The 23230-nt window shown below is 49.4% G+C and overlaps 1 protein-coding gene across 1 annotated transcript in view; it reads right to left on the bottom strand.

Moving 5' to 3' along the window:
* Positions 1 to 8577: 8577 nt before the first annotated feature.
* KSR1 (kinase suppressor of ras 1) overlaps positions 8578 to 23230 on the bottom strand; it is a 180172-nt gene continuing 165519 nt past the window's right edge. The window contains exons 18-20 of the mRNA XM_060259190.1: positions 20888 to 21023; positions 12404 to 12537; positions 8578 to 8959 (exon numbers count right to left, since the gene is read on the bottom strand). Of these exons, the coding sequence (XP_060115173.1) occupies positions 8881 to 8959; positions 12404 to 12537; positions 20888 to 21023 (349 nt within the window). The 3' untranslated portion in view covers positions 8578 to 8880. The remainder of the gene's footprint in view (positions 8960 to 12403; positions 12538 to 20887; positions 21024 to 23230) is intronic.

Here is a 23230-nt window from a genome sequence, read left to right as displayed (position 1 = left end):
GGTAGGAAACTCATGGAGAAAGGATTTGAATCCAGGTCACCATTTGCGCTGCATGCTGGAAGAAAGTGCTCTGGATTTGCAGTCAATAGCAGGACTGTGCCAACTGGATGCAGTAAGAGACCCTCCCGCCTCCAGGCTCAGTGCTCTTGTAGTGGGAGCTGGCTGGGTCTTCCAGTAGAGCTGTGAGCAGCCCAGTTGCACTTACTCATCAAGGATATTGCAGAGCTAGAAAAAGGGCAGAAGGGAAGATTCTGAGACGGATGACAGGGTGGAGAAAATGGAGTGGAGAAAGAAGAGATCAAGAATTCTCTCCCCCAAAATATTGGCACTCAGGGCACCAAATGAAGGTGATGGGAAGATTCAGGGCAGATGAAAGGAAATGTTTCTGTACTCAGGGAATGATCCAATTGTGGCATTCATGGTCAGTGGGTGTAGGATGGCCCCACCCCCAAGAGTGGATGGCTCGGGGAGGGGAGGGGAATCCGTGGCCACTTGCCCTGCTGCATCTCTAGGAGGAGGCAAGTCAGCCTCTGAGTGCCAGCAGCAGAGACAGCCCGGCCTGGGGAAGAGGGTCCTGGCCTGCATGGACCAGGAGGGCTGTAAGCACCGGGTCCCTCTTGCCTCCATTCATGATCCGCACACATGCTTTGGTGGTGGGCTGCTGGGCTCCTTCCATGCTCTTTACCTCTTTTGCCCCTGCTGGCTCCTGGCAGAGCTCCCTTCAACTGCCTGCCACCTGGGACTCCACACTGGCAACGGCCCCTTGGTCAACTCTGGCTCTCAAATAATGGCAGCGGGTGCAGCAGATCCCGTTCCATGCCCAAAGCCTGAGCAATGCCTGCCGTGGGGGTGGCTCAGCACTGGGGCCTGGCTTTGTCAGGCAGACCACCCTCACAGACAGCACTGCTTGGGTGGAGGCACATGGGACCCTTTGAAGGCCAGTGCAGAGTGCTTTGCTCATCCCTTCCCTTCACTTTAAGCACCCCCCAAGCCTCCGGTGGTTACTGCAGTTACCTCCACAAGGGGGGGGGGGTGGCGGCTTCACACAGCACAAAGCCCTTCAAAAAGCCCCTTCTTTGCTCAGAGGGGAGAGATTTCAAAACAGGCTGAAAAACAGACATTTAGTGTGGCAACATCCAGGTGATTTCATTTTAGCTGTGAAGTGAATTTGCCCCTTAGGTTGGTGATGTTCTTCAAGTTGTCTCATTTTTCCTCCCTCAGCTCTCCTGTAGTTTGGGATCTGGGGGTTGTTTCTTTCTTAAAAACACGTTTTTTAAAAAATGTGCTTCCCCCCCTCCCTTCTAATCTATTCAGTTTTGCTGGGGAAGAGCACACACAGAAGTACTTTGTTCCCATTCTTTCAGCCTCTTTATTAAGACGTCTTTGTATGTGTAAAGTTACCAGATTTGTAACTATCATGTTGTCTGTGATTAGTGTAAAGGCAAAAGAGGTTTGAACAGGAAAACAAGGTCATGCTACATCCCAACAGAAGCCAGGAATGAAAAGCAAATCTTTCCACTGAAATTCCAGAGCAGGTTGAGGCCGCTTGTCCTGGCATCAGAGTTGGTGTCAGCTTGTGTTCATCTGTACCCTATCGATACTAACCAGATTGCCTATACTGTTTGTTTGCTCAGGACTAACCCCATGACACCTTAGTAGAATGTAGGACATGCCAGAGACGGAAGGAGGGAGGGGAGCCTTGGGTGCCAGAGGCAATAAACGGCTGGCAGAACAGAGAGAGAAACACCAACGCCGTTTCCCAGGCCTCACGAGGCCGTTCGCCTAAAGGGGGAGTGTGAATGGCTCAGAGGGGTAGATAACAGCCGTGTGAAGAGAACATCCTGAGAGGGAAAGTAACTTTGTTTTAAGAATGATTTAAAGCCCCTGCCTTTGATGTACCCCCATATATTCCAGTGCCTATTCAATGTATGTTATCACTCTCAAAGAACTTCTCCAGTAGAGACATTGTATATCCAATAAAGAAACTTATTTCTGAAAAGAAAGAGTTCTATTATTCTGGAATTTCGATGAACCCTACGCTGCCAGTTGGCTACATTCACTTCTTTTAAGGCAATGGAGGACCTTCTCTTTAGTTAGACTAAGAATGTTTCCCGAACAGACCAAAGTTTGAATCCAATCAGGTACCTTTAAGACCAACAAAGTTTAATTTGGGGGATGAGCTTGTGTGGGCCTGCACATGAAATACCTTGAATCAAACTTGGTTGGCCTGGCTGGATTAAAACTTTGTTCCGCTGCTTCAGACCAACATGGCCACCCACCTGGATCTACTCCAAACAGACAGAATGGCAGCATTTCTGCAGTGGCTTTTAATGGCTGGGAGCTGCAAGTGGTCCATCCAGCAGCCAGGCCAGCTCATAGAGCACTTGCAGGGTGCCACACCCTCCACCCCACCCCTCTTCTCCCAAACAAACCTCGCTTTGTCACTTCCTGCCCAGGTTTCTAAGCAAGCAGCACAGCTGGGCTGTTACAAAACTCATTTCTGAGAAAAAGTAAGAGCAGCAGAGTTCAGTCATGCATTCTGTGGGGAAAGAAAAAGAAAGAAAGAAAGAAAAAGAAAGAAAGAAAGAAAGAAAGAAAGAAAGAAAGAAAGAAAGAAAGAAAGAAAGAAAGAGAGAGAGAGAGAGAGAGAGGATGGCCACAGACACAGAACTAGTCTGTGAACCACTAAGAAAGAACATGCCGCATGGAGCCGCCTTCGAACTGCAGCAGACCGCTGGTCCATAAAAGTCAGTACTGACTACTTTGATTGGCAGCTGTTTTCCAGGGTCTCGGGTGGGTCCTGGACATCACCTCCTGCCTGCTCCTTTGGAATCGAGGTGCCAGTGAGGGAACCTGGGACCTTTTGCGTGCCAAGCAGGTGTTGTCATGGAGCCAAGGAATGCAGATCCCTCAGCCTCACGACATCCAGACAATATGCCGCAAAGGGAACACAGACACCCCCACAACTCCAAGTTCACACTAAGTTTGCTGGCCAAGTTTCCCTCCTTGAAAATTCTGGTTTCCGCACCACCACCAGATGTGAACTGGTTTATGCTGTGATTGCCTTAATTTCCATAGATTTTCCATAAAAGGAAGAAGAGTTTTATTCTTTTGGTCAGAAATATAACAAGAAAACAAGATATTATCTCAAAAGATGTTACAAACACACCTAAGAACCATCAGTCCAGATTAATCTGCAGACACCAGCTAGCAACACCAGCGGAGCATCAGACCCTCTGACCCCTGGTGACTTCAGTGGAGTTTAGAAGGGTGCAACTGTTTCCTTTTCTTCTATGAGGAAAGCACCATGAATACCCACCCATCCCACTGAGGGAAGGGCGGGTTATGGATAGAAAACAATAAATAAATAAAACTTTCCCCAGCCTTGGAAATCATATGCTGGCATCCTTATGTCGACCTGTCTTCAGAGGTTTCAACAGGAATTTCTGCTGTGTCTACCATCTGACTGCTGTAGTCACAGGGACTAGAAACTTGGTATTTATTTTAAATAAAGAGTGGTGGTCCTGGCATGGCATCACGGTTCATGCAGAGAACCTCACCTACCCAATGTGTGTCATCCTCAACTACACTGGAGAAGCACAGGGTAGAGTACACCAGAGACAGAACTGAGTATCTGGGCTTGCACAAAATAAGTTTCAATCTCTAAGACCACAGAAAAAGCATGGTGACAATAACTGCTCAAATCTCCAAAGCCAGGAGGAACAGTGGAGGAAGAGTGGTTGATTCCTTACGTAGCTACAGAAGTCTTAGTCAGGAAAGAAAATTACTTCATTACTTCACAGGGGAGGGACAGTGGCTCAATGGTAGAGCATCTGCTTGGTAAGCAGAAGGTCCCAGGTTCAATCCCCGGCATCTCCAACTAAGAAGGGTCCAGGCAAATAGGCGTGAAAAACCTCAGCTTGAGACCCTGGAGAGCGGCTGCCAGTTTGAGTAGACAAGACTGACTTTGATGGACCGAGGGGGGTCTGATTCAGTAGAAGGCAGCTTCAGATGCTCACTCAAGTGAACGGGGAACCTCACTCAGAGGGGAGGGAGAAGCTGGCTAGAGGGGCTCTGTGTGGGGAGGGTGTGCCAGTTCAGCTCCTAGAACCACACCTGAGCCTTTTGCCTCTCACTGTGCAGATGGGTCTGTAGCAGCACAAAAGCACAAGAGTCCAGGACTGATAACATTTGTGGCTGCAGGGGAGGAGCTTTCCTGAGTCACTTCATTGATGAAAGAGCAGGCCATGTTAGTCTGCCTGCAGCATCACTAGGCACCTCCTTCCCAAGCAAGGACGTCAATCCTACAGCAGCAGATCCTGAAACCTTCAACCGGGCAGGGAAATGACGAGCCCCCAAAGTTTCTTGTTCTCAGTTCTTGGAAACAGGATGAAAAATATTCTGTCTTTCTGCAAACCAGTTCCAGTTTTGGGAGAACTGTCACCATCTCCTCTGCTTCTCCCACTCCACCCCTGGCATTCCTGCTGGGTTGAACAGATCCGGACCTTTCTGTTCTTGCTTGGATCAATGTAAACAGCTGCCGCTCTCCAAGTTCTCCAACTGCATCCTTGGCCCCCCATAACTGGAAGTCATCCTCACTACTGTGGTCCACTAAGCTCCCGGAAAAAGAATAGTTGCTGGGGGGATGACATGAGCACAGATGCAGGCTCCCAAATGATGAACTTTCATCTTTCAAAGTCAAAATGAGGAACACCCACCACCACCACCACCACTCAGAACAGCTCACCTGGATGACCAGCCACGGACACGATGCAGGGGAAGAAAGCTGAAAATTGCTGCTGTATTTTTCTGTGGGACATATTGACTATTTACATTTGTCAGGGCGGTTGTGCCACAAATCAGTCATGCTATCTGAATGCAGGATGTTAATTTTACACAGACCCCAGTGCTTGTAGAGACAGTATTTTGTCTTCTTTCACTATCTTTGAAATTATTGATTTAAATTTGAACTGGAAAGTTTTCCCTGAAAACCTGCATCACTGCTACAGAGGAACTCCAAAGGAGTGCACCCTCACCCAGACTTGGTTGCTTTTGCCCTGAGTTTTCTTCCACGTGACCTGGCTGTTGGCCAGCTCTATTCATTGCCTCCAACTCTTCGTGAGACCAGGGATCAGCACAGGCTAGACGGAAGAGTGACCGCATCAACAGAACCAGGTCATTTTCAAATTCTGCAGGGTATCTGGCAGGCAGGAATCCATCTTTCTAGGAACAGCTCGTTCCAAGTGGCCCGGACACTTTGCGGGGGCTCCCAAGACCTCAACAGCCCTGCCTTTAAAAAGCTGGAAGTCCCTCCCCCAAATAAAGAATGACTTCCATTTGTTTCATCCAGAGCAAAGTTTTATTCTCTTAAAAGGACCTTAAGGTATTCAGACTTTCATCAGCACATCTTAAATTTTTTGCCAGGTGCATGAACTAATACAGAACTCTTGGTTAATGCTAACAATTTTAAATTAAATTAATAGCTGTTCTGGAAGACAAACTCAGTTGATAGAAAATATATTTATATATTTATATATATTTACTGTACAAAGTTTACATTACATTTGAAAAGAAAAAATGTCAATTTTCACTAGTATTACAGACTTCATTTTACATACACAGTTGAAGTTGTAGCTAAGAAAATCTCTTAAGCTGTGCTTCACATTTCTGTTATTTTTCCCCCACAGCCTGGGTGGGAGTGCTCCCCCCCCCCATCACCACAAGGAGGACAGAACAGCCAGGGACACAGAGGGGAGGGGAGATCTCTGGCCTCCTGCAGCACAACTGGAGCAATTCAGCTCCTCCTCCCCACAACAGCCCAGTGGCCTAAGTGGAGCGACTCCTGATTTCCACCAGGGGAAACAAAGGAGGGTCATTATTTGCTGCTCACCAGCAGTTTCTGGAGAGACATCAATTTTAAAAATTAAGGGAATATTTTTAAAAAGGAGATTAGACAAAATCTTAGAGGATGTTATTGATGGTATTAGCCATGGTGGTGTAAGTGGAAGCTCCATGTACAGACCCAGGTGGGTCATGGCAGAAAAGAGCCGGAGTCCAGCAGCCCCTGGGAGGGGACTGCAGGAACTCCCGAAAGCTCCTGTTCGTCTTGAAGGTGCTCCTGGACTCCGGCTCTTTCCTACTCCATGTACAGAAGTCATCCACCTGAGCCTCAGAGGCTGCGCTGATGAGCAGCCCAAAGCCTCAGGATGGTCGATGGTGAGAACAGAAGAGGTTGGATCCAGCGAGTCTCGGCTTCATCCAGCCCACCCCCCTCCCTTTCCTCTCCCTTCCCATCAAGGAAACCTTGGCAACCGCTGCTGTGTGGCAAGCCTGCCACGGAGGAGACCACCTGGCAACCCAGCCCTACCCACATGGGGCTCCTGCACTAGATGACAGGGGAGAAGGGGAAGGAAACCCACAGTCCACCAGTGGATGCTGCGCTGGAGGAATTGTCTGCAGCCTGGCTCTCCTGAGCAGACAGTCCAATCTCACAAAGCAAATAATTGCCACGGTGTCACATCCGACCCTGTGTGGATCCAGCAAAGAGCTGGGGAAGTGGTCAAAATCAGATCAGCTTGCAAAGCAGCACATGTCCCCTGCTAGAACTGCCAGCTCTGCCTGGCTCTTTGCTCACAGAGGAGGCTGTTCCCCTCCAAAAGGCAGGGTGTGTGGGGGGGAGAGTCAGCAGAGAGGTCTGAGTGCTTCTTGCAAGACTCCCCTTTGTAGTTAGAAAACTACCACGTCAGCAGTTTGATAGAAAACTATCCTCGCTTCTTGACTCACTGGCCTTCTATAAGGAAGCAATTTGAACCAAACAAGCTAACCAGGATAAATTTTTCAGGAAAAGAAGCAGAGAAAGCTGCCTTCTAAAACCCAGCACAGCTACTGCTGTTTCCACAGGATACCAGGTGCTTCTGGTCATGTGATGCCCTCTTCCAAAAAATCAGACCTGCAAACTGCAAAAGTCTCCCTATTGTCAGGCTGTTTTCTAAAACTTCTAGTGCTCAGCTACCACATTTAGGCTCTTTTCCAGCACAGGTTCTGCCAAAAAACCCATCAACATGGAGTCCAGATGCATGAACCCTGGCAGAATTTGGCCCGACCTCTTTCCTAACGCCACCATCATGCCTGATGAAGACCGCAGATTTATACCCCGCCCTTCTCTCTGAATCAGAGTCTCAGACTGGCTTTATCTTCTTCCCCCACAACAGACACCCTGTGAGGTGCGTGGGGCTGAGAGAGCTCTCCCAAGAAGCTGCCCTTTCAAGGACAACTCCTACGAGGGCTCTGGCTGACCGAAGGCCATTCCAGCAGCTGCAAGTGGAGGAGTGGAGAATCAAACCCAGTTCTCCCAGATAAGAGTCCACACACTTAACCACTAAACCAAACTCGCTCTGTAAGATCTTTTCCTCTCCCAGTCCTTCTACCAAAGCAGTAGACCTAGGGGGCCAAAGGGTCACAGGGTCCTACTGGTTAGTGCCTGTGATGTCATTAGCGATGAGGGTACTTTTTTGAAGCACTTCTTCTAATTTAAAAAAAGGAGGAAGAATCATTTAGAAGGAAAGGAGGAACAGTATAAGGATTCCTCTTTCACATATGCCCCACCATGCAGAGAAGGGATCTGGAACTGCAAAGACAGCAGCTCAAAGATCACAAGACTCAAGAAATGTAACCTCCCCCCCCCCCCCCGGATCAGCTCAAGGCAGCCTCATGCCCTGCCCCACCCCCCTCACTTCCTCTTCTGCCTGGATCATTTCAGGGGGGTCTGTGAAGGGATATCCTTGAGCCAGACTACTGTCAGGCCACTAATAAAACTGTCCCTTCCCACCCTCAGAAACATGCTCCAGAAATATCTGCATTTAAAACGCAGGAAGTTTAAATCAAATCCATATTCCTAGCAAAAAAACCAACCCAACCAGTTAGCTTTAAAAATTTGCACCTGGAATTATGTAAAATCAGCTTGGCATGAATCTTATGCTTGTGAAGATAGGTAGCTTGTAGGCTTCAGCAACTGTATCTCCTCCTTCCTAAAGGGCAGAAAGAGAGCACAGGTTGAGGCAGCCCGTGGGGGGGGGGGGCAACTGACTCTGAGGGATAATGACACACCTGCCCCTAGAACGCCTGGCCCTTCAGGCTGTGCCCATGTGCCCTCGACAGAGAATCATGAGAGCTGATTTCTGCGCCAGTGTCCACACAACAGACACAGCTTCCAGGGGCACAATCTCACTCCAACCACCTCTGAGCTACGAATCCTGCAGGGCTAGAAGCCACAGTAAAAAATCCCAAACCACTTTCAAACTCTGTAGATCTGCTGTGGTTCTCAAAGGCTGCTGGGAAATGTGAAATGGAGCTGCAGTCCTCAGCCCCACCAGTTACAGGTCCCAGAACTGGGGTATGTGTGTGTGGGCGGGAGAAGAGAGCCAAGCTGAGGCCTTTGACCCAATTCAGCTCTGGCTTAAACGGTAAGTGCAGCTACCCTTGGGGAGGATACGCTATGCACTGCCTCAAACAGTCTGGGCTAAATTCAAACCACAGTGATTTCGTTGATGAAACACTTTTGTTTTTACAGTGCTACTTGAACATTTGCAAAAAAGGTTTTTTAAATAAAAAGCTTTATGTCACATTTATAATTAACCATTAAAATTCACACAGGAAAAAATCAAATGTAAACATTTTAAAAAGTAAAGTTGCTGATGCTGCAACAGAACTTGAGACCTCCGAGGCAACCCCCCCCCCCCCCGTCCAAATGAAATCCTGCTGGTGTCCACCTGGGTGGGGGCATCCCTTCCGTTATTTGGGAAGATGCCCTGAAGATTTGCCAATAAAAACTTTCAGGTGATGCAGGCAGAAAGTGTGAATAAAGACCATAAAAAGACCGGACTAAATCTTTTGACTGCTTGATTCCAGATCTCCCAAGCCAAACCGTTCAAATCGGATGACACCTTTGCTACTGTTGATGCTAAACAAATAGGGGTGGGGGGAGAAGACAAAGGGAACATAAATCAAGGGGTTACACTTTGAATCCTTGTTCAAGAGGGAAAGAACAGGAGATTCAGCACCAACTGGTTCCGGCAGAGAAAGCCAAAAGAGCTGCAGAATTTAGCTCCCTACTTAGAAGACTGGTCAGGGCTGTTTCATCCATAATCCTCTTCCTTCCTGTAGAGATGCTCTCTCTGGAGAGTGAGAAAACCTGACTGGATGTGGAGCCATTATTGTGCCTGGCCCAGGAAGTGACTGTGCCTGCCAGCTTCTTGAGCAAGTGCACTTGCAGGAAACAGAAACACAAACGTTTGCCTTATGCCCAAATCCTCAGCTGGAACCGTTCCTCTTCAGAAGAAGGCTTCCATGTCCATGGAACTCCACCTTGGCCAAAGGAAGGCTTCCGACTTGGCCGAGCAGCAAGGTGGGAGATAAACCTTCCAGGCTAACTCAGGAAACAACTCATAAAGCTATTCTCTGGCATATATTATTTATTGCAGTGGAGTGTCAAGAGCTCTGAGGCCTGCCCCACTGTAGCTCCAATCTGCTCCACAATCACCCTACCATTGCTAATGGCAACCCAACCACTACCACCACCCACCATCCAGCACGGAAGGGCTTCCAAGACTCTGATCACACCTCAGATAATCTGGCCCATTTTTATCCTGCCCTTTCTCCAAGGAGCCACGGCTCTCCATTGCTCCCATTACCCTCACAACACCCCTGCAAGGTGGGTTAGACTAAGACAGAGAGGGAGCATGTGATGAGTGCACTGTCACCCAGACAAGATCAAGGCTGTGTCGGCATCTGAACCTCGATCTTCCACCAGTCCTACTTTAATGCTGGTGAAGCCACACTGGATGGGGGGGGGGCAAGTATCAGAGGAGGTGGGTGGTGCTCGAGCTCCACAACACACACTTGATGTCGTTTTGCTGCTGGCTGCTGAGCCAGGGGAGAGCAGGAGGCAGTGGCAGGACTCTCTGCCGTAGGGCCAGGGCATGCAGCAGCTCCGTGGAAGAGAAGGGCATTTGCCTGCGGCCGCTCAAGGCAGGGCTGGTTCCTGGTGTTTGGTGCCAGCACTCAGCTCGGACGGAGAGGGAGGATGGGCACAGCCGGTGCCAGAGGTGGCAAGGAAGAGCCCAGTCCCCAGCAGCACGTTGGTGCTGTGCCCGCCGTGCCATGGGTTGGATGACTCGGGCAGAGAATCGGCCTGAGTGGCAGAGCCATGCTGCCCTGGATCAGAAGTTCCAAGCCCCCCTTGCTGTTGTGCCCCTCGTGGATGAAACAGCCCTCCGGGGAGGCCTTCCTTCCAGCCTCCTTGCAGCCAGAGGCCCTCCCTGCTGGGCAGGCGGTGGAAACTGGGGAAACCTTTCCAGTGACGCCAGGAGGATGTACATGCGATTAATAAACAAACAAGTTTGCAAAATTTAGTCAACTGGCTAGAAGAACCCATGAAGCGCATTCTGGCCCTGATTTCTTTCTTTTTGGAGTGCAAGTGCTTGTGGAAACTGCACCAGCTTTTCCTGTTCTCTTGCACACGGGCAGGAATACCTCTTGCTGTGATGCCTGCTACAGGAGATGCACCTGTCCTTCCCCCGGAGCAAATGCCTCTTTGGGGACCATGCCCCACTATGCAAAGTGCAAACGTTCAGAAGAGAGATTGCTTTAAATGAACACTTCTACAAATTGGTGCAGAGACAAATCCATTCACATATCATCAACCGAAGTCCACAGAGTTGAACAACTACATTTCTTGGGGTGTGTGTGTAACAGCCCTGTTGGTTTTCACCACTTACTTTTGGCAGAGAAGAAAAGAATGCAGACGCATCGGTCATCATGCCAACTGAAGCTACATCTTTAGAACTGAGCAACTTGTGGTGTTCTTTTGACCAGCCGAACAGATGTGCAAGTGACACCCATTTTTTTAAAAAGCCTCCTACAAAATGCAAGCCCCTGGTGCTGGTGGGTCCTCGTTAGGCCCCTGGGGTCCTTCCCAGAAGGGAGCCGTGGGGGGAGGGGAGGGGACAGCACGTTTTATAATTAGTTGAAACGACTTCAGGAGGAGGGTGACATTTGGGCCCTGCTTTTGTTAGTGGAGCGGCAGAGTCCTTGCGATGGGAAATGGTTATTTCAAGTCAGTAGCCCACACCGAGAGCAAAGGCAGGAATAGAAGGGAGTCACAGAAGCATCGGGTGCCGTCCCGGGGACCTAAAGAGTGGCAGCGTTGTGCGAGTGGTGCGTGCACACATGCGTGGGGGAGGGTTCCCCACCCCCCCGTTGCTGAGTAGGTTAGGAGACAAGGAAGCATGCAAGCCCGTTATTGTCTTGGTAGCTACAACCTACAAGAGAGGATGGAAGGCAAGAAAAAGACAGAGAAGAACACAGAGTTAGTACTGCACAGGTGCTGTTCAGAGATGAGTAGGGCTTATACAAACACCAGAGAGAGGGGCCTCTGTCTGAGGGGCCTGCACAGCTCAGAGCTCTTACAGGCCCTTGCTTGAACTGCAGCCTTCCCCCCTTGGGGGAGAGTCAGCCATAAACGGCATCAGTCAGTCACACACCCCAGCCCTTGGCGTGCATGCACAGCTCCTCAAGCGGGGCCAGAGTGGGGGTTTTTTTTTGGGGGGGGGGGGATGTGTGCCTCAGTCAGACCAGAGGTCAGGAGACCCCAATTCCAAGCCCAGCTCTGTCATGGTCTTGCCAGTTGTCTTAATTATTCCCTTTTTGAATGGTCTGTTTTGCTGATTTTATTAGTACTCCCTCTGGGCTCTGGTTCTTTGGGAGAAAGATGGCAAATTTTCTCAATAGACAAAACTGTACGTGATGAAAATGATGCTTCCTGGGTCACTTTGGGCCAGTCGCTGCCCCTCAGCCTCACTCACCTCACAGGGCCATTGGGAGGAGGGGGAGAGAAGCAGGACAGCATCCCCCTCGACCCCCCCCCCCCCGTCTGCCTCTCTGAGCCCCAGGCAGCAGTGGGGAGATCAGGAGGAAAGGGGCCCAAAAACATCACAGGCCATGCCAGGTTCACAGCAGGGAGATCAAGGTGGCATATGGAACTCTCCTCAAAACTGCCCCTACAGGTAGGTTAGTAGCAGTGCGACTGGTTCAAGGGGCACTGAACTTTAGAGCTAAGTGAGGACTTGAACCCAGGCCTCCCTTCTCCAAGTCCGAAATTTTAATCCTACTCATCAATGACTCTTGGTATCATCACCCCACCCTGTGAATGTTTACTCAGACAACAAGAACCACTGAAATCAGTGGGACCTGCTTCCGGGGAAAAGTGCACAGCACTTCTGTGTGTGTGCGTGCATCAAATTCAAATCTTGGGAACCAACTCAGGTTGTTGCCCTGCAGGTGGTTTCCTTGACGGCACCTTCCCCTGCCCTGCCCTGCCCGGACCAAAGCAGGGGCCAATACGTACTCGGCTGACTTCCAGAAGTGGCCTGGATGGGAGAGCCTCCGGTTGAGCTTTGGCAGTTTTTCAAGCATTTCCATCAGGAGAGGGAAGCTGGGCCGTTCACTGAGATCAAAAGACCAACACGCCGAGAGGATTTCCTAGAAGGCAACACACCACAATTTGCACAATGATACACCAGGCAAAGTTAACATCTTAGGAGAAGCTCTTAATGAGAACTGGATGCTCGAGTCATACACGGACTATTCTACAGTGAGGCCCAGTGAAGCAATGGAATGAGGCGGCAGAGTGTGCTGGGCAGCGGCTTCCATGACTGCTGTGTTGCCGCCGCCACCCCACACCTAAGCTGGAGCACCTGAAGAGGAGGTTTCTCTTCCCACTGCCCAGGTGTCTTTTAACACAGGAGAAGTTCCTCATGGCCAGTAGCGTCTCAGAGGGAACAGGGAGGTAAGCCACCTTTTCTGCCCCAGTGGGTGGCAGCAAGAGAGTAGCGGCAGTCTTCCTCACAGAGCCCCTGCTGGGTTCTCCTAAGGAGCCCGGCCAGGACCATTTTCCATCAGAAGGCTGCCCAGAGCTTTGACCTCCCTGAAGCAGAAGACCTCTCCCCCCTTGTTTTATACACAGGACAGAGTGCCTCTTTGGAAATGGTTCTGGCTGCAACCTCAACATGGAGAAAGAATGTGTTTTTCAACTGGAAGCATTTGTTGGTTCACAGGCAAGTACACAGGTTTAGTCAACTGGTTAAACAGTCTCATAAGATTAACTGAATTGATCAGGAGCCCTCTTTATCCCCCATTCCAGCTCCAGTCACAAATCTCAAGAGGAGCATCACCGCTACCAGGTGCGCATCTGGCATGAACTGAGCCAGAAAAGTACTTTACTGGCAATTTCCGGTTATTATTTAATCTGGAAACAGATCAGTGAATCTGATTGGCTGCCTCTATAGCTGAGCGCAAACAAAGTCAACCTTTCCCAGCTTTTATTTGGGTCTACTGAGCTCTCCCGGATGTCTGGTGGGTTCCAGCTGCCCCACAGGAAGCCCTCCCAGCCTGCTGGGACTGCCGTGGCAGGGAGGGTTCTGGGCCAGGCTGCAGGAGCAGCCAAGCAGGCCCAGAGTTGGGCTGGCTTAAAAAAAAACCCAGCAGTTTTCTTCTCTGGTCTATTGGAAATGAAAAAAATTCAGGATTTCAGAAAAACTGCATTGGAAATACAAAAAGAAAAGAAAAAGTCCAATAGTTTTCCACACCACTAGTCACCACTGAAGAAATGCAGGGGTGACAGAAGTCAGGGGCCATTTCTGCTCTCATCAGTGTGCTCAGAATTAGAGTTCCGAAAAATCAAATCAGTCCATCAGCTGCTAATTAAATCTTGATTTAGACACAGCAAAATCCTAAGCATGTCAAGTTCTGTGCAGCAATCATCAAGTCCACCTCTTTGATATAAATTTGATTGGGCTTTATTTAAATGATGAGCATGTCAACAGCAAAGACAATTCTTGCTAAAAAAACAGGTTGCTTACCTGTAACTTATGATCTTCGAGTGGTCATCTGTGCAGTCACACACATGGGTCTTGCCGTAGGCAACGGATCCATACCTCGGAACTCCAATAGCTAGCCTATAGGAATTTTTGGCGCGCTTCCCTCCCGCCCTGGGGAGCAGGCACCGACTGCGCATGCCTGGAGCGGGGGGGGAGCGGCCATCCCACTCAGTTTCTTCCAGCCGCCACTGACACTAACAGTATACGGTAACTAAGAGTAAGGTAAGGAAGAATAAGAAAAAGCCAGCAGCGGGGAAGGCTGGGTGGGCGTGTGTGACTGCACAGATGACCACTCGAAGATCATAAGTTACAGGTAAGCAACCTGTTTATCTTCTTCGTGGTCTCTGTGCAGTCCCACACATGGGTGACTAGCCAGCTAAATGTCCTGGTGGAGGGTGCTGGTAAAGAAAGTAAATTAGTCACATAACCAAATCATGACATAGTATACAACATAGAGATGGAAGCGGATGCACTCACCCCTGACTTCAGTGGAAGATGGATCTGAGGACCGCTTGACCGAAGGAGGCGTCACGTCTCGCACGGACGTCTAATGCGTAGTGGGAGACGAACGTGGAAGGTGAGGACCACGATGCAGCCGCACAGATGTCCTCTAGGGAGACGCCCTGTAGAAAAGCCGAAGACGTTGAGACCGCTCTAGTAGAGTGGGCCTTAAGGCCTTCGGGCAAAGGCTGTTTAGCCAGTTCGTAACACAACCTGATGGCACTAACTACCCATTTAGATAGTCTCTGGGTAGAGATTTTGTGTCCCTTGTGAGGATTTCCGTAGGCCACGAACAGGTTAGGGTCCTTACGGAAAGGTTGTGTACGAGCAAGGTAGAAAGATAAAGCCCTTCTAACGTCCAGCGAATGAAGGGCTCGTTGTCCCTGGTCGGATGGATTGGGGAAAAACGTTGGCAGAGAGGTTGTAGTCGACAGATGGAACTGGGAGACAACTTTAGGAAGGAACGTAGGATCCGGCCTCAGAACAACCTTATCCTTATGGAAAATGGTGTAGGGAGGGTCATGGCGGAAAGCGCACAAGTCACTTGCCCGCTTGCCTGAGGTAAGGGCTACCAGCAATGCTGTTTTCCAGGACAGGAGATGAAAGTCTATTGTAGCCATAGGTTCAAATGGGGTTGTCATTAGGCAAGAGAGAACTAAGGATAAACTCCAAGAAGGTGCAAAGGGCTTGGTAGGCGGATGCAAGTGCAACATGCCCCTAAGAAAAGCCTTTGTCAACTTATGGGAAAAAACTGTTTTACCCTCAATAAGGTCATGGAACGCGGAGATAGCTGACAGATGAACCCTCAAGGAGGAATAGCCGAGGCCTGACGCCTGCAGCGACAGTATATAGTCTAGGATCAGATTGAGAGGCACAGATTCTGCTCGAAGATGATAGGAGGCAGCGAAAGAACAGAAGCGGTTCCACTTGTGTTTATACGAGAGTCTGGTAGAAGGCTTCCTAGCATTAAGGATAACATTCGCTACCCCTGTAGAGAGGAAGGAGGTCGGATCCTCCATGCTGTCAGGGCCAGGGTGCGTGGGTTGTGATGGAGCACCCTGCCGCTCGCTTGAGTCAAGAGATCGCCCGCCAGAGGGAGTCGGCGATAAGTGTGACTGGACATCTGGAGTAGTCTCGTGAACCATGGTTGCCGTGGCCACCATGGAGCAATGAGGATACAGTCTGTGCCGTCCCGAGCAATCTTGATTAACACCCGAGTGATGAGGGGGGACAGTGGAAACAGGTAATGTAGTGGGCCCCTCCAGGTGTGTAGGAATGCATCGTTGCCCCTCCTGGTGTAAAACTGAGGACATTTCGCATTGTCCCTTGAGGTGAAAACATCTATCCTGGGTGTCCCGAAGCAGCGGAAGATGCGCCGGAGGTAAACCTGATTGAGGGACCACTCGTGATCGTCTATCCGAATCCTGCTGAGGGAGTCGGCCAAAACATTCTCCACACCGGGAAGGTGGATCGCAGTCAAATAGATGTTGTGTTTCACACACCATTCCCAGAGCCGTATAGCAATGCGGGACAGCCGAAGAGAACTTGTGCCCCCCTGCTTGTTGACATAAAATACAGTCGCCATATTGTCGGTGGAGACCTGAACATGACGACCCGCCACTATAGGCAGGAACGAATGAAGGGCCCGATGGACTGCGATCAGTTCCAGGCAATTGATGTGATTTGCCCGTTCGGCCTCTGACCAAAGGCCTCTGACGGTCTTGCCGTCTAAGTGGGCTCCCCATCCCGACATAGAGGCGTCTGTGGTTAGAATGACCGATGGGGGAGGAAGAAGGAAGGGCATTCCGGAGGAGAGATTCTCCCATATTGTCCACCAATGAAGAGAGTGTAGAGCTGTTGGGGGAACGGTGAGAAGAGTGCTTTGTGGTTGCGCATGCGGACGGTAAGCCCTGACGAACCAGAGTTGAAGACGACGCATTCTCAGACGAGCAAAACGAAGAACTGAAGTGGTCGCAGCCATGAGGCCCAAGAGTCTCTGAATGTTGAACGTAGACTGGCACGGGTTGAGCAGAAAAAACTTGGCCAGTGATATGATGGACTGGGCGCGATCCTGCGGAAGGAACGCCAGGTGAGGGGACGTACATAGACGAGCACCTATAAACTGGAGGTCCTGGGTTGGCGTGAGGTGTGACTTGGTGGTATTCACACACAGGCCCAGGGAGGCCAGAAGAGAGAGAGTTGTGTCGAGATTCCTCTGCAGTTGGTGCTGAGTCGGTGCAACCAGGAGCCAGTCGTCTATGTACGGGAATACTGGAATGTTGTGAAGACGGAGGGCAGCTGCCACCACTGCCATGCACTTGGTAAACACTCTGGGTGCAGTGGATAGTCCGAAGGGAAGGGAACGGTATTGGAAGTGTTGATGACCTATAGCAAAACGAAGGTACTTGCGGTGGTGGGGGTGGATTGATATATGGAAGTAGGCGTCCTGAAGATCCAGGGAAGCCATCCAGGAGCTGAAGGGAAATCATTCTGAATTTTTTGTAAATTATGTGTTCGTTTAGCTTCCGCAGATCCAGGATAGGGCGCCTGCCCCCGTCCCTTTTTGGGACTAGGAAGTACCTTGAATAGAACCCCGTCCCGCGGTGAAGAGGAGGAACTGGTTCTATTGCGTTCTTTTGGAGCAAGTCCAAAATTTCCTGTTGGAGGTGGGGAGAGGGTGGAGTAACTGTAAAGTAACGGAGGCGAGGAGGTGAAGCGAACTCTATTGCGTAACCTAGACGCACGATGGTCAGAACCCAAGAGTCTGTGGTGATGGAGTGCCATGTCGGGTAAAATGGGAGTAGCCTTGTTTGGTAGAGAGGGCTCAGCGGTAGGGTCGAAAGAAAGTCAAAGAGACTGCTTGGTAGGTTGAGATGGCTTTTTGGACGATTGTACACGAGGCCGTTGTTGGAACGGTTGCTTCTGTTGTTGAGGCTTTTTTCTCCAAAGATCCTGTCTGGGAGAGCGTTGACGGCGCTGAAAAGAAGGTTTCCAAGGTCGTTGTTTGACAAAGGTCTGAGAGGTTGACTGTGAAACCCCCAAGCATTTGGCTCGTTTCCGCCCATCATCCACAGAGGTGAGAACTTCGTCAGTCGAGGCGTGGAACAGCCCCAGGCCATCAAACGGAAGATCTTCTATCTTTTGTTTAATATCTGGCTGCAGGTTAGTCGAACGGAGCCAGGCATGGCGCCGCAGAGCTACAGAGGTGGCAAACACTCTGGAGGAACAAGAGACGGCGTGTCTAAGGGAATTAATCTGTTGCTTAGAGACACGTGACAACTCCGAAACCAAGCCAGAAACAGTCTTCTGTGAGGAGTCAGGCATAGAGGCCAGATGAGGTGTTATCTGGTTAGCAAGGTTGAACGTGTATGCCGCAAAATAGGCGAGATAGTTGTTTAATTTGGAGTTAGTGCAAGCAAAGCCATACATTTTCCTCGCCAAAGTGTCCAATTTCCTACCCTCGCGGTCGGGAGGAGCAGGGTGACAAGATTGCTTGGCCTTGATGGCCGAATGCACTATTATAGAATTGGGAGCCGGATGGGAAGCTAGGAACTTACAGTCAGTAGCATGCACCCTGTAGAGAGAGTCAAGGCGTTTGGAAATAGGTGGTATGGTGGCAGGCTTTCCCCAAGATTCACGGAGGGCCTCCAGATGGACCGGGAGCATAGGCAGTGTTGAACCCTCAGGTAGGTCGGATTGGACGAGGTCATGTACTACATTTGATACTCTAGGAGAATCCGAAGGCATAGGAATATTGAGGGCTGTGGCCATAGTGGTTATTAGGTTGAGATATGCTTTTGAACTATCCGACGGTGAAAGCCGAGCAGGAACGTCCGAATTAGGCGAGGCTGGAGGTCCCTCAGAGTCAGAATGGTCCGAGGAGTCGACATCCGAGAGTGAATCCTGCCGTCGAGGTGTCATGGACCTGCGCGGTGAACGGTCCCGAGACGGCCCAGCAAGAGGAGACCGGTCCCGAGACGGACCAGCGCGAGGGGACCCGGAAGGGCGAGGAGACCCCGATGGAGGTGGTTTGGAAACCGCTGCAGATTTAGGAGCTGGTCTCGAAAGCTCTCGGGTTCGAGAGCGAGAAGGGGTATCGAAGCGATGGGTATATATTCGAGGGTCTCCCGGGTCCGAGCATCTTGGGTCCGATACGATCGGTCTCTAGAATAGTAGGGAGACGTGTGACGATAGTTGCGAAAGTCATCATCCCGAGGATGGTATCAGGGAGAGAAAGTATCACGGATCCGAGGAGTAGAAACATCTCGAACGTCTGGTTCAGGTTCGAAGTCAGAATACTGCTCAGAATACTGTTCAGAAGGGGATCGGAAACGTCTTCGATCCGATGTACGGGTCCTAAGAGACGGAGATCTGGACTGGGAGCGGTCATAGTAACGATTCCGATAGCGATCCCGAGAATCATCACGGTACGGGGAAGTAGAGCGAATACGTTCGCCACGGACCGGAGAACGTGAGCGGAATCGTTGGGTGCTGACCTGAGTAGAGGAGTCCTTGACCTGCACAGAAACAGGAATGTCTCGAAAGAGCTCGGGACGAACGTTGGACTTTTCCTGTTGGAGAAAGTCCGCTGGAACTTCACTGTGGACAGAGGGTGACCTGGATCCTATCGGGATAATCTCGATCCTTGGGGACTGAGGAGTCAGCAGCGGCATGTCTGTGATGACATCGGACGGCGCCGAGAGTTCCTGAGGCACAATGGGAACCGAGCGTCCAGTCCCAGACGAAGTGGATTGGGAAGACATGGCGAGAACGGCAGCAGAAGCCAGCTGGTCTCGAGAAGCAAGCTGGTCCCGAGGACGCTTAGGAACCGATGACCTTGGAACCGACGATGTCGGACTAGAAGCCGTCGGACTAGAGTGACGGGACTTTGATGCTGAAGACGGTGCGGAATGACGCAGTTTTTTATGCGCCTTGCCGTCGGACCCAGAGGGCGATTCCGAATGATGCAGTTTCTTCGGTACCTTGCCCTCAGAGTGTTTAGATGAGCTTTTGTCGGACTTATGCTTCTTAGGAATATTCAGAAGGGCCGACACAGCCGAATCTCCTGCTCTTTCTGGGGGAGGCGGCGAAGCCGAAGCGGGCATCGCTCGAAGGGACCTTTCTATGAGGAAACTGTGGAGGCGAGCCGCTCTGTTTTTCCGCGCCTGCTTACAGAAACTGGCGCAATGAGCACAGGAGTCGACACGATGGGATTCCCCCAAGCAAAATAGGCACTGAGAGTGGCCGTCAGAGGAAGGGAACTTCGCCCCGCACCTCACACACTTTTTAAATGATATTTTCCCTTCCATGCGCTCCGGACGGGGAGGGAAGATGGAAGGGAAGGGGTGGAGGGGGGGGGGTAGAAAAAAGTACAGCGCAGAGAAGGCTTCTTTTTTTCTGGACGAAATCAGAAAGAAAGGGTAATAAGAACAGGTAAGAAAGGGCAAAAAGAGAGTAGTACGATACCAAGATGAAGTGAAGGAGAAGGAGGAACGCAGCGAGGTAGGTGTTGTCCGGGCGGCGGAAGGGAAGAAACTAAGTGGGATTGCCGCTCCCCCCCCGCTCCAGGCATGCGCGGTCGGTGCCTGCTCCCCAGGGCGGGAGGTAAGCGCGCCAAAAATTCCTATAGGCTAGCTATTGGAGTTCCGAGGTATGGATCCGTTGCCTACGGCAAGACCCATGTGTGGGACTGCACAGAGACCACGAAGAAGATCTGACATGTACTGATCAGGTCACACCTTTGTAGATTACCAAGAGCCATTAATTAATTACGCAGGCCTTAATACAGACAAATTCAAAGCAAAGCATGCAAATACTCCAGATGTGATAACATAGCAAAAGCGGGGCAAAATTACAAGGGAATGCAATCATGGCAAGACTCAGTTCTTGACAAAGCAAGTCCATGGATTTCAATGGATTTAGATGGTGCAACTTGGTTAAAGCTTGTGCGATCAGTATTCTGTGAGAGTAGTAGGGAGACTCTGTTCTATAAAGAGTAAAGACTGGCATGTCCCTCTACTCCTCCCCCCTGCCCCCGCTAAGCAGAGCAGTCCCCATCCGGAGCAGAACAGACCGGGACCCTTGCTGCCACCTGTGGCTCATGTGCCTATACTGCACACCTGTGTATGCAGCCCTTCCTCCAGAGGAACTTTCCTCATCCATTTTATTGTCATTACAACTATGTGAGGCAGGTCAGACTCCCGGAGAGAGAGTGGCCCAAGAGCACCCAATAGGCTTCATGGCTGATTGGTAATTTGAACCCAAGACAAAGAGGAGACAGGGAACCAATGACATCCCCCTGGCTTCCTGGGTGAAAGGATAGGAGAAGAATGTAAAAGAAATTGCAGCTAGAGCAATCAGGGAATCAGAGATTGGGAGAGGAAGGCAGATTGGGGGGGGGGGGGTGATCTATGCTAGAGCAGCCAATGAGAGAAGGACACACATCCACTTACACCAACTTCTTTCCCCAGACTGCTTGCAGAAAGGACCTGCTTCATCCCCTCCCCACTTCCAATCTGCCAGATCAAGGCCTCGGCTGGCTGGTTCTTGAATGGCCACTCTCGGGCCTGGAGCTCATACCACACAGTCCTGAGGAAACAAGGATTGAGAGAGAGAGAGAATGAATGAATGAATGCCAAGGTTCCACAGTAAATGTCATGGCCAAGCAAGTCTTTCAACTTGGGTCTCTCCAGACCCAGACCCCTCTCACTCTCACTGTTGGGGGGTTTAAAACTGCCAGCATTGGAGGGAAGGAGACTGAGCGTGGCAACAAGCCACCTCTTCCCGTCCAGACTTACCCCTGTGCTCAAGTCCCCAGCAGAGACACAAGGGACGGGGCAGAACCTTGTCAGGGGTGGCACCCAAGCCTGGAGCCTGCCTGCCTGCCGACCCCACCCCTTATTACTGAGTGGTTCTTGTTTCTCCTTGGGGAGGCATGTTGTGCTATGGGCTGTTGCCTGGAGGATGCCATTTGTGGACAGAAAGGCAGGATGAACATTTTAATAAATAACTACTTTTTTAAAAAAATGGAGTTCACAAAGAAAAATAAAACAGGAGTTATGCAAGAAGTATAGCTACGCTGGGCTGCAGAAAAGAAGAAACAATGGTTACTTTACTCAAATAAGTGAAGAAATACATTTACTGAGGAAGTGAAGACTCTGTTCTAGAAAGAGTAAAGACTGGCATGTGTGGGTAACCACTGCAAAGGATGTCATCCAGTGGTCCCTCTACTCCTCCCCCCTCCAATGCCTTCGGGCCTGCAGTTACAAATGCATTTTTCAGAGGCAAAAGTTAACTCCTTTTTGGGCCAAGGATTAAGGCAGTGTCAAAACTGTTTCACCTTTCCTTTTTTAATGCCATTTTTTTCATTCCCATTTTAAAAGCTGCAGGAATGAGAAAGCAAAACACAACAAGGGAAAAGCTCTTTTGCTGCTATTCAATCACTTTTTTTTTATTTCAATCATTTTATTCAAGTCTTGAGGAAAACAAGAAGAGCCAGAGTGGGAACTGTTACTTCACAGTCTAATTTATAATTCACAAGCCAAATCTTCAGTTACGCAAAAATTTTAGTTTTTTAAAAATACAGTTTTTGGGGCCAAAGAGTTTACAAGTGGTTAACAATAAAAATCCTTCAAACATTTTAAATTAATTCACTACAACACAAATAAATCCAAATCAGCAAAGAATGAACAAATCTCATGCAAAACATCTCAGGGATCTAAAATTAAAGTAAGGAACTGTCAAATGACTCCAGGAACTCCTAGGGCAGTCTTAGCCCCAGGCCTCAAGTTGTGAGGTGGGATCCTCAGGGCAGTTTTTAAAAAAAGGATTTTTATTTCAATTAATAAACTCATAGACCTAAAGACATAAAACATGAACTATAATTGTACAATCATCTGCATCATACATTCACAATAATCCACAACTACAATTGTATATAATAATTTGAATTTGGGGTAGGTATTTGTGGGTTTCCTGCACTGTGCAGGGGGTTGGACTAGATGACCCTGGAGGTTCCTTCCAGCTCTATGATTCTATGATTCTAAATCAAACATCATCTAAATCATACTAAAAACATAAAGAATATATACTACAATCATTTAAATAATATAATTATCAATCAAATCACATATCTAATGGAACTTATTTTTATATATTCTTAGTTTGCTATTTCTATTTAAATATCATTATTCTATCTTTTCCCCCTAAAAATGATTTTATTACAAACATGTGTGCTAATCTCTTTTTTATCATTTTCTATTTCAATGCAAATTTATTCTTAATTTTCAGATATGTAATTAAAAATACTTTCCATTTTTCCCAAGTACAGTTTTGGCATCTTTGGGGTTTTGACACATCTTTGACCTGCATGTGCCATGAGACTTCTGTTTTTTTCTTTTCTTAATAAAAACCTTTTAAATGACAGGACTGCGCCTTTGGGACAGCTGCAACTTGCCTGTGAATGGGTCAGATCAGCAGCTGCCTGTTCACGCACACTCTCTGCTGCGGCTTCCATCTTGTGGAATGTCCGTCCAGTCAGAGGGGGCCACTTCTATTGTTTCACAGAATGTGCAAAACAGGAAAAGTTCAGGAGGTCTGTTTGTAAAGGGATGAGAATTGCAATATACCAGAACAGCTCAGGGGGCGCTTTTCTAAGGATTGCAGTCTAGTCATTTTCCTTTTACTGCACTCTCTTCCACCCTTTCTGCATGTTTTTATGGTAAGTCACGGCTCAGATATTTGCATTGTTCTCCTGTAATACCCACCCTACTTAATTTTTATTAGAGATCTTTGCT

This window comes from Heteronotia binoei, chromosome 18, assembly GCF_032191835.1.
Source record: "Heteronotia binoei isolate CCM8104 ecotype False Entrance Well chromosome 18, APGP_CSIRO_Hbin_v1, whole genome shotgun sequence".
Classification (NCBI taxonomy): domain Eukaryota; kingdom Metazoa; phylum Chordata; class Lepidosauria; order Squamata; family Gekkonidae; genus Heteronotia; species Heteronotia binoei.
The sequence above is the reverse complement of the archived record's forward strand: the minus strand, read 5'-3'. Positions and strand labels throughout refer to the sequence as shown.